Source organism: Nylanderia fulva, unplaced genomic scaffold (genome assembly GCF_048542155.1).
Source record: "Nylanderia fulva isolate GAGA-0341 unplaced genomic scaffold, ASM4854215v1 Scaffold30, whole genome shotgun sequence".
Lineage (NCBI taxonomy): Eukaryota > Metazoa > Arthropoda > Insecta > Hymenoptera > Formicidae > Nylanderia > Nylanderia fulva.
Window position 1 is genome coordinate 2,131,854 of NW_028190369.1, and position 26,217 is coordinate 2,158,070.

The window sequence follows — 26,217 nt, forward strand, 5'->3', positions numbered from 1 at the left end:
GGGAAAAAATGAAACAAGACGCGGCGGCGTAAATGTCGCGACACTTCCGGCGATACGCGTTGAAAATCGCGTTATGCACCTTGCATGCATATACATGAATCAAGAGAGGGAATAGGCGGATAGGTACAAGCGTGAAACTAAGCTGCGAAACTAATAATTAAATTCCTTCCTTGCCGCGTGGACGAGAATGGATAACGTGTATAGTCCCGGAAGTTTCAGACTTTCCGACCTGCGATGCCTTCAATCCTTCCCATCATTTGCATGCGTGCAGAATGCAGGAAGGAAAAATTCTGTCGCCCAGCGATGATACTTTAATACATTAAATTGTCCGCTTAGTATGTCAATAAAAATGTCGCATGCATGTATAATTTATTTTTTGCTGCATTATTTTTATATATTTTTATATTTTTATGTATTTCATTATTTTCGTGTATTTTTAAAATATCTAAAAATTCGTATTTTATTCTAGTTGACATTTTTTGAAGTGCCGAGATACCATACACGTGCGTAAAAAAAAGCACAAACGTCGTGAAATAAAATTATTGTACAATGCGCAATATCGTCGTAGTGGACTCTGGAGTCGCCCCGAGTGACATGCTAAGTTCGTTTGAATGAATTCCAAAATTTCAATGTTCACCGCCGATTCGAATTGCAAATGTGCGTCGCCCTGGGCCGGCCGCGTCACCAGGCGACGTCGCGTTTAAAAGCGTTCGCCGAAGTTTCGTCATCGGGCTGAAAGATAAAATTTAACGAGCGACAACAGGAAGGGAGTGAACTCTAAAAGTACCGCAAGAGTTGAATTTCGACAATTTGCATCGCAGTGTCGGAAAGATGTTCGCGATAAAACGTGTGGCATAATAAAATCTATATTACTCCGCAAAAATAAAAGAAAAATATTTATTTATATATATTATTATATTAATTTGAAGCTTGTGTCAGTGGGGACATGCTTCAGCAAAATTTTATATATATTCGATTTTATTATACACATTTTTTTTTTTTTTTTTTTAATACATTGCTGGCTAAGATAACGTCAAATTTGGTCGTCTTCAAAAAGGTCTAGATGTACGAATCGGATTTTCGCGAGAAATTATATTTTCTCAAGGAAATCGCATTTCCAATTCCATCTTCCTTTTTTATTTGTCCCTCTTACTCGCGTTACGTCGCACATACGATGATACGATGACACAAGATCGAGGAACGCGCCGCAATGCTATCTGAGGAACCAGTCGTGTGGCTTTGTCCGAGAGACCTTCGGGCAACAATGTTCGGTATGCGGTGTGGAATGTCTACGCCGCGTAGAGAGGCGATTTAAAAGGCAGCCACGTAAACACGTAAACATTCTCGCAACTCGCTCGCGTGAAATAACCGCGATTAAGTAATTCTACCATAAAATGTGTGCAGGCTCTTTTTTATCTTCCAGAATTAAACTAGTGATATCTTCTCTTAATTTGCGAAATATTTTCCTAGACAATATTTTGATAATAAAATTCAATTTAAATTAAAATTTTTTTATTTTAATTTCTTGCAGTTTAAAAATGAGAAAAATTTTTTGCATAGAGAAAGATTAACTCTATGAATTTTTATCGCAAGTTTATTAGTATATAAAATATTACGTAGTTGTGCAAAACTCGCTATAAACGAGATAATGCAGCCGCGAAAATCTGACTCGTGATTGAGTTATAGGGCTTATAGAAGGGCGAGAAATAAAGGCATTCCGAAGTTGTAACGGTCTTTTTTAATAAAGGCATTCCGAAGTTGTAACGCCTCGTTGAAGTGGAACAAATTCTACGTGGAAGAACGCCACGAAGGGTTTCCCGTCGGCGAAGCCGTTTTCTTCGTCATTATGCCACGAAATAAAAGAGAGAGGAAGTTATTTATTCTATCGAGAATATTTACGCTTAAACACAAAGTACTAAATAAAGCGTTAAAAAGATTGGAATAGCAAAACTCAAGGAAGTATAAAGTATCTTGCATTAATGTGATTATATAAAAAGGTCAATACATCAAAAAATTACTGTTAAACTAACAAAACTAATAAATTTGGTTGAACGTGAAATTTCGACCGATCGTATATGAAAGAAGGAGCCATAAATTCACTACGTGTCTCTTCGTGTGGTCTAATTATAAATATTATCGAGTGTTTATTATAATCTCGATTCGTATTAGCTCGTCCACGTTCATTCATAACACGCTGGCATTTAACAATCGCGACAGGTCGGCCGTTAAATCGCTACTCCTCGCGGCAATACACGCTTATTTATAGCAAAATTACATATACAAGGTGTCCCATTTCTCGTACACATTTTAACTATAGATTTTTCGAATTTACGTCAATCTTTCCCTAACGCGAAAATATCAAAGAAAATCATCATTTAACTTCTTTCCAATTTGTGCTATTTTTACGTAATATTTTTTTAATATTTTTCACATTTCAAATATTTAATATAATTATATATATACACACACATTTGTAACTGCAGATCTTGAATACGAAATTCCATTCAAATTTGCCATGAATGAATATGAGAAAGATGTAAATTCGCCCCTTCTTATCTGAAATTAAATTCAGGTAAAACTTGTTTCGAAAGTAATCGATGCCTGGACCACTCTCTCGGTTAGGAAAAGTCGATTCGGAAAACGAAAAAGTTGCCGTTAAAAGAACCGATGCATAAGAAGTGGGATATACCCTCTCCAGAGTAAGCAGATACAAAGCCGGATCGGCTCGACGATGCGTCCAAGCGGACTACGGATCGTTGGAAAGGTCGAGCGTGTGTGTCGTGCAACGAGTCAGGCCGCCGAGGGTGGAACGATGGGGATCGCCGACTGGGGAGGGCTCACACACAATAGCGAAACGAATATTCCCCACCGACTCTGCACGAGGGATAGAAACCCCTCGAGGGCAGCCAGGCAGGCCGGTGGTGTGCGGCTTGCTTCTTTCCAACGGAAAAGAATGCTTTAGTGCACGTCGATACGTCGTGAACACTCGTTCGTCGCTTTTAACGTGACACGTGTTCGCCAACGAAATTTGTGTTTCGACGCACACCGTGAACATTCAATGGATTTACGTCGAACGATCGAAAGTGGTGAGAAATAATGAACGCGCGGTGAGAGCAAAGCAAGTTTCCATTCACGGGCGTGTCGTATAATTGTCGAAGCAAAATTATTTGGGACGCATATTTTTCTTGGAAATACTAATAACAAGATAATATTGATTCGAAAAACTTGATCAGTGTATCATGTGAAAGATGGATGCTAATTCGTTTAAATAGGAATTTATAAACGTATTAAAAAATTCGATCGATAGAGAGACGTCTGTTCTGTCGATCACTTAAAGCTGAAAATTCTCCAGAGATCTTATAAGTAGCGTTACAAGTGGCGTGAAGACTCGGAAGTGCAAAAGCGTTCCGCTACGCGGACGCGACTGTATGTATGATGTATAACGTATAACACACCGTATAACGGAGTCCTTTCCTCGTGGGAATTTCGTGTTGCGTTGGCCGCTGCATTTGCGACACGTATACGCAAGCGGTGTATCCTCGTAAGGGAATCATGCCCACGGCTTCCCGTTTCACGTACGTGGTTAGCAATAGTGTTTCAATATCGATGCGACCTTTATACGGCAATATTTCGACATTTGCTTCTCATATACGCACCGTATGAACCCTTGCAAAACTGGCATTTTTTTCTCTATTCCCGTTCGATAGAAGAACAAAATTCTCATTATCCAACTGGTTGAACATTGAAGAACCGAGCAATTTTTGGAAAATTGATTTTTAATTAAAATACAGGGTGTCCCTATAGGAAACTGCTGAAACTAATCAGCTGTCATTTTTAATACATGCTGTTATTGAAAAAACAAAAATTGTGTTGAAAAAAGGAAAGCCCGCAGTTTTTAATGGATATAAATGAAATGTTTGTATATCAGTTTGTTTTTTTGAAAAAAAAGTAATGAAAAAAATGCTAATGTTTTCCTCTTTTCAATTCTTGTTTTCTCAATAACTGCATATACATTAAAAAATGACAGCTGATTAGTTTCAGCAATTTCCTATATGGAACACCCTGTATATTGATGTATTATTAATTTTTGATAATTAAAATATTTCTTAACGATTGCTTTTTATAATTAAAATATTTCCAACCGACAAGAGATGTGTGTGATCAATTTTTTTTAGATTTATTCGTATCACAATGAAATCGTGAAATTGTGTGTGTTGGCACACACCTCGCTTGCCGAAAACTTTGAGATACCTCGTTACTACACAAAGACATCTTGTCACGCTACAAGGTTTCTTGATGTATTTGCTCGAACAGCGAGCGAAATCAGCAGAGACTGAAAAGCGTTGTTTAACAATTTGCATAGAAGAGAGGGTTTGAGCGCGAGAAAACATTCTCAAGAGAGATCGAGAGCTCCTCCTCGAAGACGCATAAATTTTCTTACCCGAGAATAGTTTATCCGACATAAGTGCACAGGGGTAGTGTGATTTTTATTTAATTTTTTTCTTTTCACTAAGCGTCATCTCGATCGCCTCGGAGGTAGAAAGTATCGCGAAACGAAACGAAGGTCGCGGCGACATAGCTGATGTTGGTAGAGGCGGACACGGGACTTACGCCTTGTTTCGATCGCACGACCTCCTTCCCCGTTCAATTATTCATTTTCGCAACTGCAGCACTACTCCCTCGGGCGTAAACGTTCGGCAAGAGGCGCGTTGCTAAATCGATCCTAAGAAAGAGCGGCGCAAGTTCAAACTGTATATATGTTCCGTTCGCTGTTATATTATTGTGTCATCCGATAGTAATCGACACTTTAATTAGCCTCTCAACGACTTTATATAATTACTTCGCGAAATTTATTCGAATCAAGATATTCAACTACGACTTTGTCGCGATCACTTTTCGACGATCGTCTTCCTCGGGTTATTTATTGTTTTTTTAATAGCAATCTGTGAAACAAAATATTTACATCTTATATAATTAATTTGATTACGCGTGTCTATTAATTTTAATTTATTAATTAATTAATTTCTTCTTTTTCACTTATTTTAACAGAGAGAATCCTTATTATTATTTTTATGATCATTTGTATTTTGATAGTTATTAAACGACATTAGAAACTTTGTGATTATATACTTAACGTTGCATTAATCTTTGGCGCAATTAGTGTTTCTCAAATCACATTTACGACACTCTTACGAGGAATGTATTTGCTGCAATAACATCGCAAACGATTGAGCAGCGAAAAAAAGACGCATTAACGGAGCGAAAAGAGGGCTTTGTCACGTTCTAGATTCATAAATAATGCAATTTAATTTCTCTCTCTCTCTCTCTCTCTCTCTCTTTCTCAATCCATAATAATTGATAAGACGCCGCCGCAATTTTCATGGTTTTCCCGGGAGGAAGATGTGCACTCACTAAATGCATTATTGAAAATTTCATCAGATTCGTCTCGTATAATCACGCAAAATGCGCCGCGTGAAACGTCAGCTGCGTACAGATGGATGTAGATTACAATCGTTCACAGGATATTCAATAATAATTATTATACATATTAAATTTACATGTCAATTAAATTATCGCGAATTGTACTCAGATTCAACGAGAGCTAATTAGAAAGGAGATAATTTAATTAATATATATCTTTAATACTGGCAAATGCATGTGTTTGTCAATAAATATATGTCAACGAGTATCGGAAATTCGAGGATGGTCGATTAGGGATCGTTAATAGAGAAACTGCCGGGATATCTCTAGTAAACAAGCATCATGGCGAGACGAATTGTGGTCGAATTCCTGTTTCTCGACGCGTTCGTTACGTCGCATCGGTGAGAATTCTGGCGAACCGAACCGATCGCTCGCACTGAAAATAAAATTGCTCGATCGGGTTGAGTGGATGCGACTAGTTCCGAGATGGACGATGTTAGTCGATACTAGTTGCATGTACTACTAAGCTATATATTCTACACACACGCGTACATCATTGTACCTCTGTGCGATGCCGATCGGATTTAACAGCGGAACTTCGGAGCCCGTTCAATATCGGAACCTAAGTAACGTAATAAGCAATTGTAATCGGAGGCAAATGGACGATTATGTTCGAAATGTATCGATTATCAGAAATTTCTAAATCTCTAAATTACGTTCGATGGGAATATTTCAGACGTAATATTCTATAATGTCACAAAAAGAAGCAAGTTGAATATTTTTTTAAATATAAAATAGAAATAGAATATAATCGTGATAAGAAAGAAATTTTCGATAAAATCTTGAATGATCACAAATGTTCCAATTACGAAAATTTCCAGTTTAATTTATGAAAAGCAAAAGTATATCCTGCCGAGATGAAAATTCGTCTCGCCTGAATAAGAACGTTTAAGAAATCTCTCGATTATCGTGGGTGGAGATCGGCGAATGTGTCTATGCTGACCCATAAGAAAGTCGTTTGGCCTAAGAGACACGTTGCATAGGTATACGTTCTTAGGCTCTCACCGCATTGAGGCAGGATCGGGCGGCGAGAGAGTAAGATATAGGGAAGGGAGGAAAGAGTAAGTCCGGTAACTGTCATTCGAAGAACGACCGACGCGTCGGGAGGAACGAACGGCTTCCTCCTCGTTCGAGAACGATGTCGCGAGATTTTTAATGAAAAGGTGAAAAACCCGCGACGGTATTTTTCCGGAATCGATAGTGACGTGATGAATTCCAAAGTGCGCGTGCAACGATAAAAGAATTCGTGCGCAAAGTGTTGCCACAGTTTCATAAACATTTTGCAATGATTTATGCATAGTTTGATTATTGTCAGAATCGTGTGAAAGTGAGATTACATCTGCGAAAGATTTACGTCACAAAACGTCGTCGCGATTTTTCGTGATTTCGAAGCGATAGCGAAAACCACCGACTCCGACCAACGTTTTTACTCGAATTGTACCAACGCGAGATATACCGCTAATTTTCCTAAACGGCCGCAGTGCGCAGACAAGTTACGTTGAAATTTACGAGCCCACGTGCATTTGGTTTTCCGAACGGGACACGATTTTCGACTCGATGCCGGAAGTATCGCCGCTGCTCGCTTTGCAATTCGAATTTTGCGGTGCGTCACCGATTTGGCGATTTTAACACACAATCGAGGTCTTTTTAATAAACTATGCAAAAACTGCTTTTTCGATAAAAATAAAAAAAGGAAAAATAAATATTTTTGTAGAGAAAATGGGAAAAAAGTTCAATAAATATTTGTGACAAGTTGATATATAATGGAATATATGAAGAGGCGCGAAAAAAATAAAAGGGACATTATTGTAACATTAAATTCAAATAAACTGTATATAAACCGTGGAGCATGATACATTATATATTATACAAAAGCATTAATAAGCTATAAATGTAAAATAGTAACAGTATAACATTATTGAAAGAGTCGTCTGTATCGTAATACGTATATATACTGAAAAGTATAAGCGAATCCATTTAAATATTTGAATCGAAGTTCAAAAGATTAAAGATGGAACGTGGAATATATATCCAGACTGCAGTAAGAATAGATATGCGATAAAATGGCAGCGACAATGGGATGTTCGATGAATTAAACATCGTGCACGATGAGAAAGAAGGTAGACGAGGCGCGCCGAACTTGACAGAAATATCATCTAGGATCGCAACCGCATTTTCTTCGTCACGTGTCGCCTACACCATGACCGATTTCCCACGATCGCTTCTTACTCGCAAAATTTTTCGAAAGCGCAGTCGTCTTGATGAAGTCGCGTTCCAACAGATAATTTCTACAGCTATCTAGCTGTCCAACCTAATTGAATCAGAAAAATGTCAAAGCTTCGCCGCAGGCTCAAACATTTTTCAAGAATTTCTCCATCAATTGTCGACATGGGAATTAAAGTGTCAGTTTGTTAAATTTCTGTTGCTTTCACAACAAATTATAATAATAAAAGCAGAGTAGCTAATATATAATTTGATTTTAATTTCGAATCTTAATCATCAACACTAACCATCAAATGCAGGAAATCAATCTTATAAAACGTGGATCATTGATTCGAATTCGCATAATTGTGATATTCTGTGTCTAATGTTGAATGTTCGACATTTCACCATTTTACCAGAAATATATTGTTTCTAATAAAAAAATTGGTCTCTTAAAATCTTTGTCGAGAATTTTCGTAAATTTAAAAATCGAACGAGATCACGTGTGCAATCAAATCGAATATCGGCACGTACGTCAAATATTTATTCGGCTTTCTATTTGATCGCACGTTGCAGATCTATGCCGCGAATATTAAAAAAACTCACTTTTGATAGAAAGAATGTATTTCTCCGTTAGAGCATCGTCACTATTTATCATTGACAGCTATTGTCTAAAGTAGTAACGGAAATAAACTAGGTTTTATAAATTGCTGGAAAATAAATGCTTGTAAAAAGAAAAAAGACTGAATGTGTTTAAAATACACGCATACAGTCCAAAATTTCATTAAACTTTTTTGCTAGCTATAAATATCATCGGGGTCTTTCTCTCTTATTGTTAGAAGCAAAATTGAAATTTTGATTTTGCGGAGAATTTTTCGCGCAATTTGAACTTTTACCCGCAAACGTATCAAACAAACTCTGTGCGATACTGTGCATTACATATATATACATACATATGGTATTGTTGGTCGAGATTTTTAGGAAGTATTACATATTCGATTGTATTTTCTCGCAGTCAAAGAGAGTCAAAGTTAAAATTAACTTTATTGTCTGCAGGTTGCAGATAATTGAAATTACAAAGTATTGAAATTTATTCAACAAATTAAAATTACAAAAAAATATGAAAATTTAATATTTAAAAATAAAATTATAATACAGATCTGTAAATTTGATGATAAGCATTTCTGTCTTCGTAATGAAAAATTGTAATACAAGCTAAACGCGATAGTGAACTAGTCTGATACTTAAATATTCCGCAATGTTTAGACAAAATAGTTACGTGAATATTACAATTATAATAAATTTTAGTACAAAATTCTCGAAAGGAATTTGATAGAGTTAAGCGATCAAACTAATGTGATTTTATAATGGAACGTTGAAAGTAGTTGAACAATTCAAACAATCCGAACATTCTTCCACCGATGAAAATAAATCGGTATGAAATGCCCGTCTCTCGACTTCGAAATTTTACGATAACCCTGAGATTATTCAAACGACGACGACGACGACGACCGCGATAAAAATTCCACGAAGAATCCCGACAGTCCAGACGCCTTCACCAACATTCACAAGCGTCGTCTCTTCTTCCCATGAGGTTCGTGTCGCACATGTGCGTGTACGTCTTTGTGTGTCCATGGCGTGCGCGTGGTGTTGACCCCATAAACAGGCTCGACGCGGCTAAAAATACCCGCCACACGTCGGGCGAACCAGTTTCCGTTCGAGAAAGAAAAATGACGGTGGAAACCCGAATGCAAACGAATAGGGCGAGACGAGACGGTGTCGAGGTAAAGGGAAGAATGTATATGTGTTGGAAAGTTCAATGTCACGTGACACTTATTGCCGCCATCGACTAATCGAGCATCTGTGTACGATTGACAGATCGACGTGTTTGCGAGGAAGATCGACCGGCGTGGTTCGTGATAATGCGAGTTGTAGAAAGCCGGTTGATTGACGGTACATTTGACCGCGATCGCGATTCTTAACGAGGTTGCCTGTAACGATTGCTGTTACAAGCATATTAACCATCATCGCGCAGTTTCTCGATTTGAAAACATTCTTCGTGATAGCCAGCTCGACATGATACAATACTTGTCCTTGATTATGAATATCGAAGGATCTCGCATTTATTTGAATAATATAATAGAACGTTTCGAACATAGCAAGTTCTGTATAGATTCTTTGGCCAATTTCAAATTAATCTTTTTCTCGATAAAGATTTTAGAAACGTTTGACGTTCAATATTTTTTGTCCTCTTCAAAGTAAAAATGAAATAAAATATTCGCGCAAAAATTATACAAAGTATAACATCTATTATCTATTTAATTTATAAAACTCTTCATTTTTAATTGCTTACTTGTAAAAAGCATTGATTCTCCTTGACACACTTATTACGAAAAAAATTAATTTCAAATCGATCAAAGAATTTGTATATGATTGATTGATGCACGTCTCAACAAGTCAAAGATACTTTGTAGACACATAAAACATATCTGATAATCTCTAATCTCTAGAAGATACGACAGGAGAATTACTAGGGGCGCGACCTGTAACAGTTTTCTCTGTAAAATTTGAGTGTATAATGACCACTCCTCGAGTGAAGAGGCATCGACGTATATAGAAAGTTAAAGCCAAGTCTAAAGCGAGCGTGTCGATTTTTAGAAGAAAGGCATCAATTATATCCAGTGCGCGGTTGACGGATGCGATTACGACGATAAAAAGGAAAGGTGAAAGTACCACAAGGTGTTACGGCTAATGAGGGATTAGCGTGCGCGAATTTGATCGTCCAGGAAGAAAAAGGGATCCAGACGTCGAAAGTGATTAACGTCGGCGTGTCTAGCGGCGCCTGATTATAAACAGGTATTTAAGTGGGTACGTCCGAGAGATTACAGAACGTGACGTAGTGAAGTCTCGAAAGTGGCGCGCGACAACGACATGTGCGTGTAAAACGTTTAAGTGTCGTACCTTGCATGTGATTTTACACTCGTCGGTGAAAACGAAGAAACATGACACGGAACAGGCAGCAGATTTTTCCACTACGACCCTTCGCGACTCTGGGACGTCGAATCCTGCGGAACAAATTGTACAGAAGGTACGTCGTTGGGCGACATATGGTCCCATTGTATAACGGTAACGTACATAAAAGAACGTATACCTGATGTGACATATACGTGTACAAAAAAAGTCAATACTCTAATTTGACCTGAAATGTTCGCGTTTAATTGTTCGAACGAATTTTCTATTCGATTTGTATGGAAAATTGTTGAGTTTTATATAATTTATATATTTAAAATTGCATAGTTTATACTGTATCTGGGGAAATAAATAAAGTTTGTTACACAAATGTTGGTATAAATTATCATATATAAATTTCGCTGATGAAAGCTTTCACGAAATGAAATAAAACAAAATGACACTCGTGCATCCCGCTATGTAAAATGAGAAAAAAAGTAATGGATAATAATTATATTTTATTGCAGAAAATAGTTACATGATATTTTAATTAAATTATATTATATGATGAAGAGCACATATGAAAATTGTTAATGCGCGAGCAAATACTCTGTCTCGAGATTTATTATAAAATTAATAAATTAATTCACAAGAAAATCGAAAGAAAGGAAATCATAAATTTTGAAATGGATAATACCTACCTCATAAGACATACCTAATAAATCTAACTTGCGTGCACACACAATAATATCCAAAATAATTTTAAATTATAAATGGGACAAAATTGTAATCTGGACAAAAGTCATTTAATGAAAGTATTTAGAAGCTAATTAAATACATATACCTATACAAATTATCTTAACACATAGAACTAATTCTATTTTGAGACGCGTGTATATAAATATATCCATTGCAGTGTTGTATCCTTGATATCCAGAGAAAATTGACGTCTAATGGTGGAGGCCCCCTTACGCGTGGAGAACCGTTTAACCCGGATTTTGCTGTCGCCGGCGGGTTGATGGCGCAAGAAAGCCACGCCGAAGTCAACCGGGCGGGGTCCTCTTTCACTCTGCAAAATTCCCGGCACGATTCGAATTGGCGTTCCCGCGCGCGGAAACCGGACGCGGCCGGAAATTTTAACCGATACGATGACAACGACGATGCGATCGGATCGCGTGCGATTTCGTCAATTTTTTTTCTCTCGCGTCGACGTGACTGATAAAAACGTTGATTTAATCCGACGATGAAACTACCTTAATTTCTCTTGTTGCACGAGAACCGCTGAACTGACAGGCTTATGACTGTGATGCGACGCGTGTTACGCGATCGCAAACTTATGTAATTAGAGCGAAACGGAAGTGAACTACATATTAGTTTATTTAAATTTTGATTTGACTCTTCTATCCATAAGTAATTAATCAAAGTGTAAACTATATATGATACAGCTAATGAATAATGTATTTAACGCGACGTTCGTTAAAAATTTGATATTTTCTCCTTGTTGTTATATTTTATTTGATCATTTAAACTTTTAATAGGAGCTGATAATATAATTCAATCTAGCTGTGCATTATAGCAACTTTTTATAGAGGATATTTTGTAAAGAAAAACATGAATAAAAAAATCTCACATCTGACGTCTAATATCATGTGATAAAGAGCTGACACATGTCGTTAATTCATTCTCACTACTTCGTAGCGGTATTTATTCTCACCCGTCAGCAAGCTCGTTATCATGCCTTACGCTTCATCTGGTAGAGCGCTCGAAAACGTAACGGAAGTTAGTACCGGTGGCAGAGTGGTTATATGTATATGCATGCGGATCGCAGATATACGTGCAGTAAGTTAGAGGACATTAAAAGAGGAGGGATGGCGACGGGGAATGGAAGAGGTGATGGATTAATAGGCATTATCCGGCCGGAACGAAAATGACGATGTAATTGTGACGGACGTCAAGCCCGTGCTTTATCGGTGCGTGCGTCCAAATAGGGAAAAGAGAGAGAGAGAGAGAGAGAGAGAAAATGCAAATTATGCACTACCATACCAACTATCACCGCATCGGGAATTTACGCTCGTTTTGCTTGATTTGACTTTCGCTGCACGTACAGAGTCTCCGCTCTGGGACTTACCTAAAAGCTCTCCTTTCTATACCGATATACCTTCGATCGCTTTATTAAGTGCTAATTGCTTCTCTAACTTTTGCACAAAGTGCGCCCAATTATTGGCGAATTGCCGCTTCCACGGACTAATCGGACTAGTTTTTGCTTTAAACGGTTCTACAGATTATGTTGTGACATCTCGAGCGTAAAATTGCGATACATGGTATTTTGATTTATTCGCTGAATGAAATAGGATGTGTTTGCTCTTTAAACATATATTTATTTATTGATTTTATTACTTTAATTATTTTACATTTATTGATATTTTATATTTAATTATATTTATAATTATAAACAGCTCTATATAATCTCATAAATATTATGGTCACTTTAAACAAATCTAATTATAAATGTTTTAATGCATCTTTTTTTCTGTAAATGAATAAATAAATAAATATAAAAAATATAGAAAGGGGACTGATCTTTCTCGACAAGTAGAACTTACGTTTGTGGTTTTCTATCTCTCAGCTGTAAAATAACAAAAAAGACTTTTATGGCAAATCAATCGTTTCTAAATGAGATTAGGTGTCTTTGGATCAGACGTTTCCTTTCTCCAAATGGTCTGGTTGACCCAGGTCAGAGCAAAAACGGTTCTCTTTGGCTACATGAGGGAAAACGTCGGCCCCTAATCTGACTTTAGGTCATGGCCGTGATTTTACGAGACCCGGGTCACTGTTCCATATGAATAAACTTCAACCTACCTTCGCATCTACAATCGCAACTGACAGAGTAAAATTCGTGTTGCTTTCCACAACTGTATTTGTTTGTTTCTGTGCAATGCGTTTATTAAAAAAGTATTATTGCTATATTCTTCGCGATAAAAAATATAAGAGAGTAAATAAATATTTTATTTTAAAACACCAATCGTAAAACATAAAAATAAAAAATCAAAGTCAAAATGTGGCTCGTATAACGCAACGCAAAATGAGGTAAAATAAATGACCATAAATTCACGAGCAAAAAATACGGATGTTAAATATTAAGCGACATTTGAGTTTTCCATCAATTACTTTAATCAAAAAACAAAGTCAATAAACGTTTCGACTTGACAAAGTCTTCCTCAGTGTAATATAAGTAGTATAAAATAAACTCGCACGCATTTTAGTGTCTAAACCTCTTAAAGTGAAATTAACAATAATGAAATAAAATCGTAATAAGTAAAATTGACATATAAGATTTCAGTCGAATTAATACATTTAAAAGCTATAGTTTATCCGTCTCTCTTGAGTAAAATAGATGGCCAAATAGATTAATAAAAAAAAACTTTTTTTAATATGTCAGGAGATCTCTTGTAAATCATGGTTCTATTAACAAAAACGTAAAAAATTATATATTTTACTTTGAATGAAAACTCTATGTAGGAAAATGCGAAAATGGATTACGAAATTACATGATATGTGCGCATACACTTATTATATGTCCTTTTCCTGAAAGGTTTTTCACGTGAAAATGATGATACACAATATGTAAATGTCAGTGACTGTCCGATAAAATATGGAGGATGTTACAGAGATTCTAGTACAAATCGCTGTAACGTGGCCTCTCATTAAGCCTTTCCCAAAGCCATTTTCTGAGAAGCGCCGTTTCCACAGTGTGACAAAGCTTTTAATGCCACGAATGAGGTATCCAAAGTAATTTATGTACAGACACGTGAACAACCCCTGTTGGGACAACTTAGAGGCTAGAACGATCGCGCAACGAAATACCGCCGCGGTATTTCGTTGGGAAAGTTCGATACACGGGCTCGCAGAAATCCCATTAAAGTCTCGAAACTTCGGCACGTTGCACGATGCTTTCGTTTCCGCTTCCTTTACGCGCGTCGTGAACGGTAAGGTCTTCCTTCCATCCTTCCTGAATTATCTCGCGCGGATGTTGAGATCGCTTAATAATTAGATTCTCTTTCTCCGAAAAAAATTGTGTTCAGATTTTTATCAAAATTAGTCTTTCCCCTAATAAAAAAGATTGAAAAATAATTAATTCAGGAGATAATCGAAAAAAGAAGATACATCTTCATTCAAAAATTTAAATTAGATTTACATAGGCGAGAAACGAAAAGACATTGAAAAGCATTCATTTTATCGGACAGTCACTGACATTTACATACATCATCATTTTCACGTGTAAAATCTTTCAGGAGAAGGACATATACAATAAGTGTATGCGCATACATATTATGTAATTTCGTAATCCATTTTCGCATATTCCTACATAGATCTTTCATTATTCGATTGTTATTATATAATAAAGCGATATATTTTTCTCGGTGAACTTGTTCTTTCTTTCTCGTAACATTTTCACGGGAAATGATCAGGTTCGTTCATATGGCTCTGCGCGACCCTCGTAAAACGCACGTGTCTCACGTGCCGCTTCTCTTTTCCCTCGAGAGTATATAGAGTTCCGTGTTTTAGCACAGGAAGGACCACGTGATATACCGGACCTTGAAATCACCCGCGCGGTCGGAGAGAGAGTGAGGTTTCCGAGGGCGCAGCCGCCCCAAGGACACTCTTTCGCACGCGGTCGCGCGCGCGGTGTCCTTAATAAGGAGCAGGGTCAAATGCCACTCCTTGCTGTGTGCGACCGTGACTCCAGGCTCACGTTACTTTGAGCTTTTCGGGTCAAGATCGATCGAGCTTATCCGCCACCGGGTTTCAGCTGTGTATCCGTGTTATTAAACACCGACTCCGTCCTTTATTGATTCTTTATAGATGAAAGTGTCACTTCAGAAAAATATCCTGTTCTCGATTAAATGGCATTAAATTTCTCGTGTGTAGAGATAAACGTGTAAGAGGTGTTGAGAATACGTCGCAATTTTCAAAAAGGCGAATAGGATAAATAAAAACTGAAGATTAATATATATGTTGTGCACGTTTCAAATGTATTTTTAATTGAATTTTACTGAAAAGAGAAGAAAAGGACGAAACAAGAATAAGCTCTACATTATTAAATAAAAGTCGGTCTTTATCGTCGCTACGTTTTATATTTGCATAACTCTTGAAAAGTAGCGACCTTCGAAGTATAAATAGGACAGGATCGATTCTCGTTCTCGGAAATTTCCTGAAGCATCTTACGGAAGAGGATATCGAAGTCGTGAGAAAAAGAAAAAGAGATAGGAAAGAGAAAGAGAGACATATTCATATCTTCGCTATACAGATTCTATTGTTTCTGAGGAACGTGCGTTCTTGACTGGATTATCCGCTTTTATCAGCATATTCCTAGTGAAGCTTTAGAATCTCTAGTGAGATTTCAAGATAACCCGAACATGAGTCTTCGATCTTTCGTCTGAAAACTTGAGTTTATCAGGAGAACAATGCTTAGGTACATAAAAAATAATATTTTAATTTTTTTTAATTAGAAATACATTTGAAGGATTTAAACATTTTTATGAACGCAGCAGAGAACATTTCTAATAAAATTAATCACTTTTAATTAAACTTTTATGCAACATATTCTTATTAATTATTACCTAAAATATTAATCATTATATTGCTATATTTTTGCGGGCACACAATTGATTAGAAAACATGAGGATCCCAAAAAGTCAAAATATCAGTTGAACGCAATTTGTAAAATCATTACCAAATTCATTGCAAAATCGCAAACTGCAATCATGAAGAGATAAGAGAAACTATTTGATCATATGAAAAAGAGCGTATTTCATCTTATTTTCATTTCTTCGTGATGGTCCACGTGTCGCAACGGAGTTGCCGATAAGTATTCATAAAATCACAATGTTGACGATTCAAACAGAATTTGATTCTGTATCAAAACGCAGATACCGCAGAATGTTACTATGTACTTTGTTGTGTGTGTTTTTGTACTATATACGTGCGTACACATTTGTGTTGGGGAATGTCGTGCGCGCGCGTTTCTTCGCAAGTAGGTCAATCGAAGAAGCGATACATCGGGAGTGAGTTTCCATTTTCGCGAGACTAGCTTCGATTGCACTCGTCGCTGCAATTAGTGGCGGTACAAACGACAATTTCTAATTGAAAGGGAAAAAATAATTCAACTCGAAATATCACGCTCCGGCGACTGACTTCCGACGTTTTTTGCCAAATAAATTTTTCTGTGTCTTATTCGTAGTCAAAATAATCGCAAATAGTGGCATAACGTACCGAATACATGTTGTACATATACATTATTTACACACACACATATAGTATAATGTTGTGTATTTAGTAACAGTTTATAAAAAATAACTGCAATATTAATAGAAATAGCGCTAGGGATTTTAATTTTACGATATTTTGATCCAATTTTTTTAAATTTTTTAAAGTGACTAAACACTACATTACTATATACTTTTCGAAAAAAATCCATTATTCTTTCTCTACATATTTCATCATATATATATTTCATTAAAAATCCATTATTCTTTCTCTACATATTTCATCATATATATATTTCATCATATGTATCTTCTGCCTTTACTAAAATTAGATAAAACCTCTACCTGTTTAAACATTCGTGTATTTACTTAGACCACTCAAATCTCGATATAAGAAGTCAGAAAATTGTAAGATTAATTATGATTAATGGAAATGTTATGTCTTTAAATGCATTATTTATGTTTTGTGAAACTGTCCCGTTTCAACCGCATAAACTAAATGATGAGTATTATTCAGATTACATTTGAAAAAGAGAATAAATTCAAAGACGAGACATAAATTTTTACTTATGGGAGAAGATTGTAATTAAATCGTCTCTCTTCGAGAGAATTTAATCGCTAGTTAAAATTTTTCAACACTTCTCTCGCGAGAAATCCAATTCACCGGCATTTTAATGGCTTCGAAGTTTCTTCCCGGTTTGTTGGCACATTCGGAGATAAAAGTTCCGTCGAGCATATAATTGATTGCAACACTTTTACGCGCCCCTCCAATTCGCTTTTGGGTGCAGCGTTTTTTTTTTTTTTTTTTTTTTTTTCGTGACTTCTAGTCGTTCAAACAATTAGGAATGCCGAAAGTTTTCCCGTTTTCAGACATTCCATCGGAGACTATTAGAAAAAAGTTCTTAATTAAATTGTGGCTTTTGTTTATTGAAAATTTTACCCTTTTTTTTGCTTAAGTGATCCATTTAATCTGACCAGACGATTAAAATAAGATATTTTCATCTCTTTTAAATGTCATTTTTCCCTTTGAAGTGTTGCATATATTGTTTAATATTTCTATTTATTTTTTTATATTCCCCTCTTCATTTTCTATACGCGTGTTTTTTTTATTCATATAATATTCTGTCATTACTATTCTGCTTTGCATATCTACATTTCATATCTAGTTCCTATTGTGGATACAAGATCTACTTACCCCGATTTTTGCGTGTGCATCTCATTTCTTTTTATAGATATTAAAGAAAAAAGAATCTCTCCGTGTAAAATTTTTCTCCGCACAATCTGAAGGAAATTCATCCCAGGCGTAGGATAAATTTACACCTTCCCGGCTATCTTTATATATCATCTATATATCCCACATCTATTTCTGTGTGCGCGTGGCATATTTTTTTTATATATATTTTTTTCACGAAAGAGCAAATTTTCGCCGATATGTTTAGACCGGCGGCCGGCCGTGAGGGTGGTCATGCGAAAAAGGCTAAAAGTTTAGCGGGCTGCCCTAGTTTTCCGAAAGAGCGACGGCGCGACGCGAGCCACATCGGTGGAGCAAGGAGGATCGCGCGAGGTTGCAGCGCGCGCCAGAGAGAGAGTCAGCTTATTTCTATCGATCCTGACGATAGTGGAGGAGAGTTCGCAGCGGCCGACTCGGCGGCGCGGCGCATGGCGACACGGCGCCGTGGCCACCTATGCTCCGCGGCCTTTAATCCGTCGCGACGCCCCCAACGGATGTCGGGACGACGTCGTCGTGGTTGTTGATTCGCGAGAGAAAGAGAGAAAAGCCGTCGTCGCATCAGCTGGTTCGAGAGATCGCGCGCGCCTCTCGCTCTCCCGCCCTTTTGCTCTTCCGGTTTCTCCCTTTCGTATCCATCTGCCGTCACCGCCGCGATCGATCGATCGATCGAAGTCGCGAGGATCGAACGATCCGATGAGATTTGACAAATGGTCATCTGACAGCTAGCGCGACCAAAAGTGCGCCGCGACGTCGTAACTCCACCTCGACGATCAGTACTCATCCTCCAGCGGCGGAACCGCAGCGGCATTACGTCATTGTTCCGCCTACGCTACGGAAGAACAGGTGCGCGTTCGATCGCACGTCCGAGACAGTCGGTGTTCGAATGCGAGTGCGTAAATTGAGTGCTTCGCGCGCGCGAGATCGGTGGTTAAATAAGGAGGTGTGAATGAAAAATCGGATGAGACGTGCGTCTGTTTGCTAATGAGATCCAGTGCGAGATTTCATGAGACATACATTCAGGATAATAATTAAATAGACAATATATATGTAGGATGTATTACTCTTCGTGATGAAATAGTGATGTGCTTCAGAACGATTTGACAAAAATGTCATCACATATTATAAACAAATTATGCATTCTATATCGCATTTCGATTACTAAACAAAGGTTCAAGGACTGACGTGCAAGCAAACGGAAGACAGTAATGCCTATACGATTGTTGCGTGAATTTTCGATGGAAAAATAAACAATGAAGAAGCCAGATTACGCTCTCACTAAAAAAGTAAGCTACCGCGCATATAAATTAATTTTCTTATATATTACGTAATTGTATTACGTGACATTAGTGATCAGGGATTTTGCGAAAACGCCCTATAAATTATTCTAGCAGCGTCGCATTATTACTTGTCGATATGCAATATCACGAACGCGTATATATGTATCTCCTTTGCCCTTTTTAGTATTGCGTAACATCACGGCGTTGGAAAATCCATTTTCTCGACGGTGACGCGTCTGCTTTTGCGAAAAAGGAGGACGCGCGCGCGAACGTGGAATTGAAGTCTCGGATCGGGAGCATACGATACAATAATGCAATCCGTGCCGCAGCTGCGAGCAATGCGCGTTTGCGTTGACGCGCGTATCCGACTGGCAGAAACAGATGCTGCGGACGTTTACGCACATCCGGCGCGCATTCTCCGCTGCACGGAGAGACCATGCAAATCCCCGTTCAGGGTTGAGCCAATCCCGACGGAATGGGATCTCGGGGATGGAGCTGACCCAAAACTCTCCATTAATCGTTCAACGATTTAATAAATGATGAGGAACTTTATAAGGGAGTATCGCAGCGTGTATTATATTCTCTCTTGGATTTTTTTAATAAAAACATTTTTTTTATTTATCGAAGCTATTAATAAAGTGATAAACAACGAGTTGCGTGTAAATTTGTGCTATCGCAGTTACGCTACTTAATTGGTGGCGTGTATAAAAACCTAGCATTTGTAATATTACAAAAATTCGCTATCTGAAATCATTTTTTTTAAATGATGATTTTTGTCTCCGCGGTAATTTTTTGATAATATTTTTTAATAGCAATCAAATAAAATTTTAAATACATTAAATGAATTTATATTATAAAAAATTTATTATGCTCTTTTATTACTAATATAGCTTTTTTATTGTTATCGCCTAAAAACAAATTTTTGCATTTATTATGTTACATAAAAATATGAAATTTGATAAATTATAAAGCGATTTGTTATTATTTTAATTATATTATTAATCTCGTGTAATGACATACTACTTACAGTAATGATAAATCAATAATAATAAATTCCAAAAAAAAATGGCTGCAACGTTTGACGTGCGCGAAAATGATTGTGATTCTACTAATTGTTTCGTAGATGATATGCATCTCATGCGCGACAAGTGAATTGCATTTGTCGCGTGGAATTAAGATAAGCAAAGGGACAATCGCGAATGCATTCGCAGTTAACGCGACTTTAATGTGACCCCGGCGGCGTACCGACTGTTAACTCGAGGTCTTCGTTAACGCGAGCAATTGCAAGGGGTTGTTGAAATGAGGTTGCAACCGAGACACGGTGGCACGATTACATCAGATGTGGTTGAATAAGTCGCTCGCAGGAATTTTCGCTAATCGCACTCGAGGTGACAGCGATGACGTGATATTCTCGGAATTACCATTGTCTTTTTCGAAAAATTGCGGATTGAATATATAAACGCCGTTTCTTTATAAATAAACATTTTTCTTCTCTAGTGACATTAACGAATGCGTTCCATAAAATTAAAAAAAATCATATTCGAACGTGCAAAGTCTAGAGACTAGAGTGGCTTTTCGCATAAGTTTCTACAAAATGTATAGTTTCTTTCGATAATATTTTTTTTTTAGAAACGTTACATACTCCTATATGTAAGGGCATTTAGCTGGTACATAAACATCCCGATGACTCGAACCTGGATGCACGTAAGCGCTTACGTAGAAAGTTTCATTGATCGACGACGTGTTTTTGCGTCATCATTGTGCGAATTCATGCGTAATCATTATTATACAGGATTGCTGATACTCGTTACTTAACATATCAAAAAGCGAATATTTATATATCTAGAAAAATGATATTAAATTTTTAAAAGTAATTTTTCAAAAAGAATATCTTTCGCAATAATTTATTTTCTCTGGAAAAATTCAAACATAAAATACTTTGAATAATTAATTTTCCAATGTAACATTTTCATATGTATATGAACATATACATATTGTATTATGAGAAAATAACCGATAATCTTGTTTACTACGTCGCGGGACAGAACTGCGCAGTTCGTCAAAATTTCACGATTGTAATTAAGGTTGCAACCGTGTGATTTCGCGCGATATAATTGCACTTTGGCATATTGAGTCGCTGCATATACAAAATACGCATCACCGTCAGTCTCCCTCTGGCGTCGCTTTAATCTCGTGAAATGTGATATTCCAATATTTCATCCGGGGGAATCTTTGTTTAGTCGATCAAGATGCATTTATGCGCGCGATATGACGCTACATATGCATATACTGCAGTCTACCGACATCGTTCGAGAACTGTCGTTATTCACGCAAGTCCTCGCATTATGCATCTCGTTATGTCGGAGTACACTTGAAATCCGGACGAAGACAAGTGCTCGGCGGTAATCGAATTTATCAACGAATCTTCTAGTTAACATGATAATCGCAGCCAAGAACACGGAGGATTATTTCTGCACTTTGATTGACGCGATTGCATCAGAGTGGTTGCTTGCGAGATTAAAATACATTTTGATACGAATATTTCAGCGTGAATTTTTGATGAAGAACATTTTCACACACTTTATAATTTATAAATGCACTTTTGTATTTCTTTTTATTTCTTTAAAATACTATTTTTATCTAAAAATATTTTTATATGAGAACTAGATAATTACATATAATTGTTAATAACTTATTACGACAACTTGATACTCTGGAAAGTGCTGTCAATTAAATATCGACTTGTTTCGTATGTTACAGGGAAGTACGCACTGTCGTATTAAATAAAGGTTCTTCCGGCCTTGGTTTCAACATCGTCGGCGGTGAAGACGGCGAAGGCATCTTCATCTCGTTCATTTTAGCCGGAGGTCCGGCCGACCTCAGTGGTGAATTACGCCGAGGCGATCAGATACTGAGCGTTAATGGTATCAACCTCCGAACAGCCACTCATGAGGAGGCTGCGGCGGCCCTCAAGGTAGGGATCTTGCTTTATTCACGTTATACGACACATATAATCAATTCCTCTTTGAATGAAAAAAAATTTAATATTAAAATAATAGAAAATTATGTACAAAAAATCCGTAAAACAATTTTATATCACTCGTGAAATCTCGAATTAGAGTTCTCTCTAAATATTGAACGTAAATTTGCGATAAAGGTGCGATAATTTAGGCATTTTAATTTGCCATCTTTTTTTGCATTTCGCAAACTTCGAGCGATATGTCGGAAATAATATATTCGATTTTCGTGGACCTGGTGATGCTTAGGGCACTGGCCAGACAGTGACGATCGTGGTGCAATATAAACCCGAGGATTATAACAGATTCGAAGCGAAGATCCAGGATCTTAAACAACAAATCTCGCAACAAAATGTGATGACAGGCACCCTCATGAGGACCTCCCAGAAGAAATCACTTTACGTTAGGTAATTCCCCGCGAAATCCTTTTAACGATCAATTAATATTCGCGAGAGCTATTTCGCGCGTATTTATTTCAAGTAGCGAAAATAAATATAAACCTTTCCTCCTCGAAGAGCGTTGTTCGATTACGACCCCAACAAGGACGATGGTCTACCGAGCCGTGGCTTGGCATTCCGTTACGGTGAGATTTTACACGTGACGAACGCCAGCGACGACGAATGGTGGCAGGCAAGAAGGGTCACCCCACAAGGCGACGAAGAGGGTCTGGGCATAATACCTTCGCGCAGGCGATGGGAGCGCAAGCAGCGTGCCAGAGACCGTTCTGTCAAATTCCAGGGACACATGCCGGTCATGCTTGATAAGGTAAGTCGAATCGAAATTGCTCGGACCTTATTTTCTCTAGTAATAAATCACGAGATGCGATGAAAGTTAATTTATTCAGAGAAGATTATAAATATATCTTATATAGTAAAATTCAATGCAATAATTCGGATTTATGCACACATTATATAGTTTAATATTTTCAAATTTTTTCTTAATGCAATTCTTTTAATTGTACGTTTGTTCTTAGATCAAATATTTCATTTTTTAGTATTTTTTTATATTCAAATTGCTCTAGAAATATTATAAAATAAAATATTAAATCGTCAATGTGTGAATGTGATAAACATATATTTGATATAATCGCTCTGTTGCTTTAAAATTATATAATTAAAAAGTTTGCTTAAGCATTTTTATGGTAAAACTATGTTTCCATGCATTTCTGGCGCAATGAAATAATTTACAATGCGCATAATCGAAAAAGCATGTCCACCTGCCAATGTTTCCCTCGGACTCATTAACACTAATGAGAATAGACGGCTAATGAATATTCATACAGCAATCGATAACCGCAGATTTCGTTTACTATAAATTCAGTATGATCAGAGACAAAGATAGTCGCTTTCAATTCGCATGTCAAGCTATGATGTTATCTCTCTAAAAAAATATCTCAATTTCCTAAAAGATAAATATTTGAAAATCGTCACACGAATGAATATAATCGACGCACACAAAATATATATTTGTTTTAATCGCAATTTGCGAATTACGATATTCGATTTCGGATGCAGTGAACTCATTGATTTCAGCAATCGACGTTAGACCGGAAGAAAAAGAACTTTTCGTTCAGCAGGAAGTTCCCATTCATGAAGAGTAAGGACGATAAGTCCGAGGATGGCTCCGATCAGGAACGTGAGTATCTAGATTGTTTTCTTTCTCCCGTCTCCTGCACGTTCTGTGCATGTTCTCTGGCCCATATTTACTGTGTTTTACGTGTTTTTTCTCGTATGTATATCCGCCTATATATTTATACCGTATATATATATAACATATATATACTATGCGATTTTTAACAGCTGAAATTATTATTAATGATTCGTCACCTGTGTGACAGAATCGTCTGAAGTTATTTGTCATTTATTAGAGAAAAGTATTCTTTGTCGTTTATATTGTAGAGTACTGTAACTTGGTTTTATTTGTTCCACGCAGTGTTTTTTAACTATAAAATTTAATGCAATACCTACTTATTTAATGCAGCCCTGATTTTTATATATATATAATCGCTGTTTTTTCGCGCGAATCTTTCAGAGGCTTATAATGCAGTGAGTAGTAGAAAGAATTCTAACAGAAATCAGTGCTTGATATTAATTTTCATGCAAAGATCAAGGATAATTGTTTAAATAAAATTATCAGAGTATGAGGTCCCAACTTGCGACGCGATGAGGCCCGATCAGACACGGCCAAAATCCCGAATGAGCTTTTGTGTTTTTTATCATGTGAAAACGTGACATGTGTTTTGTTTTGCCTGCTTGTGTAGGAACGCCCACCACACCCGAGAATGAGAACGATCCCACCCGTAAGTATTTTAATTAGTCAGACAAGTAATAAGCTCTGTAAATGCGTGCGCTTTCATCATTTCTCGTACGCGATATTTAATGACGCATCGCGTCAAGCTTTGAAATCCACATAGAAACACGTGATTCGAGCGAAATTGTAGCAACATATCGAGGTAAAACACAATTTGTACATAAAGAATAAATATTTTTTTTTCCCGCTGAAACTGTCAAATTATAACAGCAAAAGTTAAAATTGAGGTAGTACCAGAATTTTAATGCTGCAATATAATATAAATAAAACTGTGCATATTTTTATATTGCATTTATGCTTTGATAAAGCATACATACATATAATTTATCTTGTCTTGATCGAGTTGACGTATCGATTGCCATCGAATCTCGCGAATGTTACGTTGCGAACAGTATCGCTTGCAACCATTCAGTTAGAGAGAAAGCAGCCGCAACATTCATCCCAATTTTGCTTGCGCATGCACGATGCACTTTGAACTTTTCTCCGCTCCGCAGAATCTCTGGTTTACTAACACTCCGTCCGACACGCTCTTTATTTACGCTCTCGACTTGGCTTCTAACTTTTGGCTTTTCACTATTGGAGGTTCTGTATAGCCTGTATAGTGTAGCGGTCCAGCACAGTAGAACGAATGTTCCTCTCAAGATTTAATGTGTAGCTCGTATCCTCTCTTTTCTTTTTCTTTCTTTTTTTTCCACTTGAAGGATGGCGAGTAGATGCGATAGAAACGCAGCCCGTTCTTAATCTCGAAGAATCGTCTCACTGATGCACTTCATCGTCATCTTCATCACAGATCATTCGGACACTTCGATCGAAAATGAAATGTTTAAATGCTAGATGCATGTAAGACGCATTCTCACTGTTAGATTGAGAAAAGTTCTTGTGTGTCGCTCCTCCGAAAATCTTTTCGCGACTCGACATATTGACTATATGAATACCGAAAGGTATTACATACGCTTATTGTAACACTTAGATGAGAAAAAAGGCGCAAGGAAGAGTGTTGACAGTCTGGAGCAGCTGATATCTTTTTTTTTTTCCTTCTTGGATATTTTTTTTCGAGCATGAGATTCTAATGATTATTCGTGAGAACACACTCTGGCATACACTGGTATAAATTGTGCGTTACGTTACGCTTCTAATGTGATGCTTATACATACATACATATACGGATGAAAAAAAAAAAACCGCGAACATTCCATCGAGAACGTTTTCAGTGTCGTGATCGTTGCACGAGATGTTGCATCCCGCGCACGAGATAAAATATTACGTGTGAAAAGGGATACAATTCTCCGCTTCAGATACATATGTATACGCGTATCACGTGAACATTTTGCAACTTTCATAGTCCATCGAATCCATCTCGTGCGTGCGTTCAAAATTTGCGCACGTACACGCAGTAGGAGAGTCTCTCCTCCGAGAAAGTCTAGCGCTTTTAATTAATTGTAGCGATAATTAACGGCCGCTTACTTATAGTACGCAACGTATAC

General features: G+C 37.1%; 1 protein-coding gene across 9 annotated transcripts in view; it reads left to right on the top strand.

The window, feature by feature from the left end:
- dlg1 (MAGUK family member discs large 1) overlaps positions 1 to 26,217 on the top strand; it is a 339,004-nt gene that overhangs the window by 305,828 nt on the left and 6,959 nt on the right. For 6 of the 9 annotated variants that reach the window (XM_085484643.1, XM_085484642.1, XM_085484644.1 and 3 more), the window contains 5 exons: positions 22,167 to 22,380; positions 22,673 to 22,830; positions 22,939 to 23,188; positions 23,956 to 24,058; positions 24,684 to 24,722. In XM_085484643.1, coding sequence (XP_085340769.1) covers positions 22,167 to 22,380; positions 22,673 to 22,830; positions 22,939 to 23,188; positions 23,956 to 24,058; positions 24,684 to 24,722 — 764 coding nt within the window. The remainder of the gene's footprint in view (positions 1 to 22,166; positions 22,381 to 22,672; positions 22,831 to 22,938; positions 23,189 to 23,955; positions 24,059 to 24,683; positions 24,723 to 26,217) is intronic. The other 3 variants (XM_085484645.1, XM_085484649.1, XM_085484651.1) reach the window with 1 other exon arrangement.